The 8,266-nt window shown below is 39.5% G+C and overlaps 1 protein-coding gene across 2 annotated transcripts in view; it reads left to right on the top strand.

Moving 5' to 3' along the window:
• Positions 1-8,266, top strand: part of PCMT1 (protein-L-isoaspartate (D-aspartate) O-methyltransferase) — a 47,351-nt gene that overhangs the window by 30,317 nt on the left and 8,768 nt on the right. The window contains exons 6-7 of one of the 2 annotated variants that reach the window (XM_055087439.1): positions 2,383-2,468; positions 6,720-6,889. In XM_055087439.1, coding sequence (XP_054943414.1) covers positions 2,383-2,468; positions 6,720-6,889 — 256 coding nt within the window. Of the gene's footprint in view, positions 1-2,382; positions 2,469-6,719; positions 7,056-8,266 lie in introns of those variants that run through there. The other variant, XM_007107908.4, reaches the window with a different exon arrangement.

Here is an 8,266-nt window from a genome sequence, read left to right as displayed (position 1 = left end):
CCGCAGCGGGAGAGGCCGCAGCAGAGGGAGGCCCGCATACCACAAAAAAAAAAATAAATAAAAAAATAAACTGCACACACACATGGTTTTTAAATTGACTCATACTCTACATATTGTCCTTTAGGTTGCTTTTTTCCATTCAGCAGTATGCATGAACACATTTCCATGTGAGCACCTTTCATATTGTGAAAAATAACAGACATCAAAATATGCATAAAACATAAATGTGAAGCTTAACAAACACCTGTTTAATCACCACATTGATCAAGAAATGGAACATTATTGGGCTTCCCTGGTGGTGCAGTGGTTGAGAGTCCGCCTGCCGATGCAGGGGACACGGGTTCGTGCCCCGGTCTGGGAAGATCCCACATGCCACGGAGCGGCTGGGCCCGTGAGCCATGGCCGCTGAGCCTGCGCGTCCGGAGCCTGTGCTCCGCAACGGGAGAGGCCACAACAGTGAGAGGCCCGCGTACCGCAAAAAAAAAAAAAAAAAAAAAGAATAGTGCCTGGAAAGTTCTCTGCTTGCTTTTTCCTCATCATGACTACCTCCCTTTTCCCTAGCGGTGTTATTACTTTTATGCATTTACTACCTAATTGCATTTCCATAAATGATGTTTAATTTAATCTTGAACTTCAGCTAAATGGAGCCATACAGTATATATTCTTTGATGAATGACTTCCTTTATTCATTATTATGTCTGTAAGATTCATCCTTCTTTTTGCATATAGTTCATTTTTTTTTTTTTTTTTTTTTTTGTGGTATGCGGGCCTCCCTCCGTTGCGGCCTCTCCCGTTGCGGAGCACAGGCTCCGGACGCGCAGGCTCAGCGGCCATGGCTCACGGGCCCAGCCGCTCCGCGGCACGTGGGATCCTCCCAGACCGGGGCGCGAACCCGGTTCCCCTGCATCGGCAGGCGGACGCGCAAACACTGCGCCACCAGGGAAGCCCTGCATATAGTTCATTTTTATTGCTGTATAACATTCTATTGTAGGAACATTACCAGAATTTGTTTATTAATGCTACTGTAGGTGGATATTTTGGGTTGTTTCTGATTTGGAGATATATTCACAATGTACGTAAGTCCAGATGCTTATATACACTCATCATACAAGCATTCATTTCTGTAGGTGTGTTGTTACAGTTCATAGAGTGACCAAAGATACTGCAAAAACTGTTTTTTGAAGTGACTGAACCAACTTACATTCCCAACAGTAATATATCAGGGTTCCTATTGCTTCACATCTCTACCAGTACTTGGTATTATTAGATTTTTCTTTTTGCCCACTTAATGTATGGCAGTATCTCTGTGATTTTAATTTTGTATTTTCCTATTAATCAGTGAGGTTGAACACTATTTCATATGTTTGGCCATTTGGATTTCCTCTTTTGTGAAATGCCTATTCAAATATTGAGTTACTTATATTTTTCTTTGATTTGTAGGACTTCTGTAGACTAGCCCTGTGTCTAGTTGTACATATTATCAATCTCTTCTCCCACTCTGTGAGCTGCCTTTTCACTCTCATACTGTACTTTTTTGATAAATAGAAATTTTAATGTAGTCAGACTTACCAATTTTTTTCTAGTGCTTTTTGTATCCTGTTTAAGACACTCTGAAATCATGAAGATATGTCCTTATATTAGTTCTCAGAAGCACTGTCATTTTAACTTTTCACATTTAGACCTTTGATCTTTGTGACGTTCATTTTTGTGTATGTGTGAGGTAGGGGTCCAAGTATCTATTTTTTCTTTGAATATCCAGTTGTCCCAGCATCTTTATCTAAAAATCTATCATGGGCTTCCCTGGTGGCACAGTGGCTGAGAGTCCGCCTGCCCATGCAGAGGACACGGGTTCGTGCCCCAGTCCGGGAAGATCCCACATGTCGCGGAGCGGCTGGGCCCGTGAGCCACGGCTGCTGAGCCTGCGCGTCCGGAGCCTGTGCTCCGCAACGGGAGAGGCCACAACAGTGAGAGGCCCGCGTACCGCAAAAAAAAAAAAAAAAAAAAAAAAACACAACAACAACAAAAAAAAAAGCCAAGGACAGAATATTGAGTTGGGGCTTCCCTGGTGGCGCAGTGGTTGCGCGTCCGCCTGCCAATGTAGGGGAACCGGGTTCGTGCCCCGGTTTGGGAGGATCCCACATGCCGCGGAGCGGCTGGGCCCGTGAGCCATGGCCACTGAGCCTGCGCGTCCGGAGCCTGTGCTCCGCAACGGGAGAGGCCACAACAGTGTGAGGCCCGCATACCACACAAAAAAAAATAATAATAAAAAATAAATAAAATAAAAATAAAAATCTATCCTTTCCCTTCTTTAAATCTCCTATAATTCTTCACACTGGGTAGTTCTATCTGAACATATTTTTAAAGCATTTTTTTTTCTTTCAGTGGGGGATGGAAGAATGGGATATGCCGAAGAAGCCCCTTATGATGCCATTCATGTAGGAGCTGCAGCCCCAGTTGTGCCCCAGGCAGTGAGTTGGGTTTTTTTCTGTGTTTGTATGCTTTATTCAACTAAAGCTCTTAAAAATTTATAGGAAATGACTTCTATTGATGTTCAAAATATCATCTGTGTTACGTTGTGCTTTTTTTTTCTTTTTGGTTGATAATTATGCTCAACTTTTTTTAAATTGAAACGCTGTGCATTTTAGTTGCAGTTAGTAGGCAGTTTTTTTCATATGCAGACAGTTGTATAAATGACATGAAAATTGCTAAGCCCCAGCTCATGGCTGTCTTATTTAAAGCACTATTTGATTCGGCTAAGAACTAGTACACCAATAGAATTGGGACAGTCCCTCTGGAGTTCATGATCTGATAATCACTTGGTGTATTGATAAATACCAGAATGTGCAAGACTATGTTAGGTGCATGGGTTAGACCAGGAAGTATTTGTCCTACATTTATCCTCACAAACCTTATGATCTAGAAGAGCTGTGTCATACCTGTATCAGCGTATGATAGATATTGAAGGGAAAAGAAAATATGTACTGTAGGAGTTCAAGGGAGGGAGAGTATGTTGCATAGAATAGTCAAGGAGACTTCTTATAGGAATGGAATTTGAACTGAATCTTAAAGAATAGTAGGATTTGCATAGTTGCAGTGAGAGGGAAGGATATTCCAGTAGTATATATTACATAGTCAAGGAAATATTTAAGTACAAAATTGAGTTTTCGTTTTAGTAAGACTCTGACAAACTTATGTCAGCCCAAATATTCCTTGGCTTAGGTTTCTATTACATGTGATTTTTTCATAGTTCTTGACTAGATGGCAAGGGGCTAAAAGTGACACTGTCTCTTCTGCCCAGTCTCATCTACTCCCCAACCTGCAAGTGGTTTTTTTTGTGTGTTTACACAGTTATGAGAAGCTGAAAGTTAGGGGATTTGTTCTGGTTACTGACTTGTTATTCATTGGCTGAATGACCTTAGGAAAATCAGCTATTTTCTCTGGCCCTGTTATCTGTTTGAAAAAAAGACCAAACCAGTGGTTTTAACATATTTTAATTGAAGTATTAACATGATGTAGAAAGGTGTACAAGTCATAAATGAATAACTTAATGAATTTTCATGTATGAACACATGATCAGTAGGTTTTTTAACTTTTTAACTTTTTTTTTTTTTTTTTTAAATATTGGCAGCCTAGTAGGAACAACTAAAATCTGAAACAGAACTGTGTTTAAATGAAAGGTCTTGGGTGCAGGGCTCATCTTCCCCACTAAGACCTTAAGATGATCTCGAAAGGTATTTCTGGCTTTAGCTCAGAATAAATTTGAACATTTGTAGTAGCACTTGGAAGTGTTATTGGGGGGAGGGGGCTCTTTACATCTGATTAAATTTGAAGATAGGCATGCTGAAGGGGCTTTCCAGTTTTAAGAGAATAAAGATGTTTATGCCTCCTTTGGATATCACCCCAAAACAACTAGAAAAACAAGAAACGGAAACACGAACTCCATTTTCAGTTATCTAGGAGATTATACCTGCAATCCTGAACTCTGCAGTGTGTGAAGACAGAAAGCAGTTGGAGTAATAACTGACCTGGAAGGGTGAAGGCAGTTGAACCAAAGAGACTGCAGAGAGGGGTATCAATGCAGAAGCAGTTTGCTCTGCAGAACTCAGAAAAAGCTTAGAAATTGGAGGCATCAGGACCTTGGAAACCAGAGATAACGCTTTGGCCTGAAAAGAGGGGCAGCTACTTGAAATTCTTTATGAGGAACAGTTAGCCCTAAGCCCTAAGAAAATTTCTGAGAACTGAAAGACATGATTCTATAGTTTGAAAAGATCTTTTGAGTGCTTAGTACCATGAATAAAAAAAAAAAAAAGAGCCACAATATCACCATGAAATTTCAGAATGCTACAGATAAAGAGAATATTCCAAAAATTTCCAGAAAAACAAAATAGATAATCCATTTAAGAGTCAGTAATCAGAAAGGCATCAGATTATAGAAAAGCAACATTAGAATGAACAAGTCAGAGGCAGACCATCACAATTCTGAATCGAAAATGATTTCCAATCTTGAATTCTATACCCACACGTCACTAAATACATAGAATAAAGATAATTTTAGATTTGCCAATCTCAATCTCTGTCTTTAAAAATATTCCACATACTGTTTCACAGAATACTTCTGGAGGAATTGCTTTAATTATATCATCAAAAAATGACAGAGTAGAGAGAGAGTAGGAAAAAACGAAAAGAAGCAGCCATGGTATCTAGGAAGGTAGGACATCTTGTTCAAGAGAGAGGTGGTAAGAGTTCCCAGGATTCCAGGATTATTGCAAAGGAAGTCCCAGTATGAACGCTATGCAGCAGGCCTGGAGAATAACCAGTCCAGATTTAGAGCAGAGGAGGGAAGGTACTAGAAGCGAGCCTACCAAAAAAGAAAAAAGAGCAGTTAAAAAAAAAAAAAAAAAAAAAGGAAGGCACTAATTAGATAGATTTGACTGCGAGAAAATTTCATTAAGAAGCTGGGAGGGTACCAAGATTTTGAAACAGTTACAAAGAAAATTAAGGGAATGAAAAAAGAAAAACCTTCAGTTTTTAACTGCAGGGAAAACAGCTGTTACATAAGAAAGGAAACAATCATTGGGTACCTCTTGGCTCAGCTGCAAATTACATTTACACAGTCATAACTGAAAATGGTTTTAATAAAAAATTATGATATTGGTTGGATTGGGGGAAAGGAGCAGAATACAGTTGGCCCTCTGTATCTGAGGGTTCCACATTCAAGGATTCAACCAATCATGGATCGAAAATACTCAGAAAAAAAAAATTCCAGAAAGTTCCAAAAAGCAAAACTTGAATTTGTCACACCTGGTAACTATTTACATGGTATTTGCATTGTATTAGGTATAATAAGTAATCTAGAGATGATTTAAAGTATATGGGATATACAGGTTATATGCAAATATTATACCATTTTATATAAGGAACTTGAGTATCTGCGGATTTTGGTATCAGAGGTAAGGTCCTGGAACCAATCCCCCTTGGATACCGAGGGACAGCTGTTTATGTATGAGAGCTTAGTCCTCATCTAGCGCATAATTTGAAATAAAAAAGGAAATATTATACAGCATGGTAACTATAGTTACTAATACTATACCATATAATTGAAAGTTGCTAAGAGAGTAAACCTTAAAAGTTCTCATCACAAGAAAAAGGAATTGTAACTGTGTGATAATGGATGTTAATTAGACTCACTGTGGTGATCATTTCACATTATATACATTTATCAAATCTTTATGTTGTACACCTAAAACTAATACAATATTTATCTGCCAATTATATTTCGGTTAAAAAAATAAAAGACATGCTTTAGAAGTAAGCACTACAAAAGAAGACAGCTAAAAGGATTTAAAATGAGTGGATTTAGGGAGCAAGATTGGAGTAGTGGGAAGAAGTCTGCTATTTTTTCATTAAAAACCTTGACATTTAGAAAAATTAGAAGGGAAAAAAAACTAAGGTAGACTTGCTGACAACAAAAATTTTATTTAAGGACACCCTTCCTTGGGATAATACTATCCAAAGTAAGGTTTCTTCCTTACTGTTTTTGATCAGTGGTCATCTGTCAGGCTACATTCAAATTGTGACATACGACTTAAAAATTTTCTGACTAGAGGGGCTTTCACTGAGTAGTTTTGGTTCTTCATTGACAGGGCGTCCTCGTTCTAATGCTGCAGAGACTCCAGCCCTACCTTCCTTCGTCATGTCATGGTGCCAGTAATCCTAAGTTTAGTCATAAAACCAAGGTTCCCTTATTTTTGGTTCAGTGATGCCTTAAATTCTTAGGTAGGATAGGGATTCCTTGCTGATTTTCTACGCTTCCCCTCCTCCCCTCCAAACTATAAAGATTCAAAATAGGCATACAGGAATTGAAATTTCCTCTTTTGCCTTTGGCCTTCCCAAGAGGATAGTCCTACATTATGTGGTTCAACTCAAACATTCTGAGCATTGCAGTTGTACCAGGTACTGTGTTAGATGCTAAGGGCACAAAGATGAATAAGACACAGTCCCTGTCGTCAGAGCATTTGTACTGTAGTAGGGAAGGTCGGTAGGTAAATGAGTGAGTGGGTAATTGAGTAACAAGTTAAACAATGGAAGTACGTATGTACTAAATAGAGTACATTTCTGCTTTCTGCCCATGGACACTGAAAGTTGTGTAGAGTGATGTAAAATGACTATTAACATAAAATCTATAGCTTGGTGTGTATGTGCTCTTCTTTTTCTTTTAGCTAATAGATCAGCTAAAGCCTGGTGGAAGATTGATATTGCCAGTTGGTCCTGCAGGTGGAAACCAGATGCTGGAGCAGTATGACAAGCTACAGGACGGCAGCGTCAAAATGAAGCCTCTGATGGGGGTGATATACGTGCCTTTAACAGACAAAGAAAAGCAGTGGTCCAGGTGGAAGTGATTTTATCTTCTGCTCTTTCTTCTTCCACACATGCAAGGTGAAAGGGTGTGGATTTTAAGAGATTAGACTACAAGAGCCGCTTTTTTGGTTGTCACCTTTATGCTGCTCCATTTTAACATCAGAAATTCACTACATTAAAAATGTAGAAAAATTTTGCATGCTCTGTCCTTTTGATTTAACTCATCTTTGGGAAAGGGGGGTGAGACTTGGTTGGCACAAAGGTGTTTTTCTTTTTAAAGAGGCTTTCAGCCACACTCTCTAAGATTATTTTAGTATCAGCCACTCTGTTTCTATATTTGCAACTCGTTTTTATAGCTGCTGTATGGTCATGGAAACAAAGGCTGTCATCTGAAGAGAAGGGGTCATCATTTCCTGCCCCAGTTCATCTCTATTATACCATTGTTGTAAAGAGAAAGAAGGGAAAAGATACTCTTGTCCCAGTTTTCGAAGGTGTCAGAATCCCGGAGAGGACATTCTCCCTCTCAGCTTGATTTCTCTCTTTCAATCAGGTTCATAGATGTCTGACAACCTGTGCCTGTTTTACATTCCACTCTTGTTTCAGAACCACTATAAGGAAGAAACTCACCATTTTATAGAACAGGCTGGCCAGTTTTTAAGCTACTCTAAGTTCCCGGGGAGGGGAGGGGATTCTGTAAGTGCCCAGGTCTCACACACCTTCCCAAAGGGCCAACAGCATGCAGCATAATCTTCATCATGGTGCCAGTAATCCTAAGTTTAGTCATAAAACCAAGGTTCCCTTATTTTTGGTTCAGTGATGCCTTAAATTCTTAGGTAGGATAGGGATTCCTTGCTGATTTTCTACGCTTCCCCTCCTCCCCTCCAAACTATAAAGATTCAAAATAGGCATACAGGAATTGAAATTTCCTCTTTTGCCTTTGGCCTTCCCAAGAGGATAGTCCTACATTATGTGGTTCAACTCAAACATTCTGAGCATTGCAGTTGTACCAGGTACTGTGTTAGATGCTAAGGGCACAAAGATGAATAAGACACAGTCCCTGTCGTCAGAGCATTTGTACTGTAGTAGGGAAGGTCGGTAGGTAAATGAGTGAGTGGGTAATTGAGTAACAAGTTAAACAATGGAAGTACGTATGTACTAAATAGAGTACATTTCTGCTTTCTGCCCATGGACACTGAAAGTTGTGTAGAGTGATGTAAAATGACTATTAACATAAAATCTATAGCTTGGTGTGTATGTGCTCTTCTTTTTCTTTTAGCTAATAGATCAGCTAAAGCCTGGTGGAAGATTGATATTGCCAGTTGGTCCTGCAGGTGGAAACCAGATGCTGGAGCAGTATGACAAGCTACAGGACGGCAGCGTCAAAATGAAGCCTCTGATGGGGGTGATA

Source organism: Physeter macrocephalus, chromosome 10 (genome assembly GCF_002837175.3).
Source record: "Physeter macrocephalus isolate SW-GA chromosome 10, ASM283717v5, whole genome shotgun sequence".
Taxonomy (NCBI): Eukaryota; Metazoa; Chordata; class Mammalia; order Artiodactyla; family Physeteridae; genus Physeter; species Physeter macrocephalus.
This window is presented reverse-complemented; position numbering and strand designations above follow the sequence as displayed.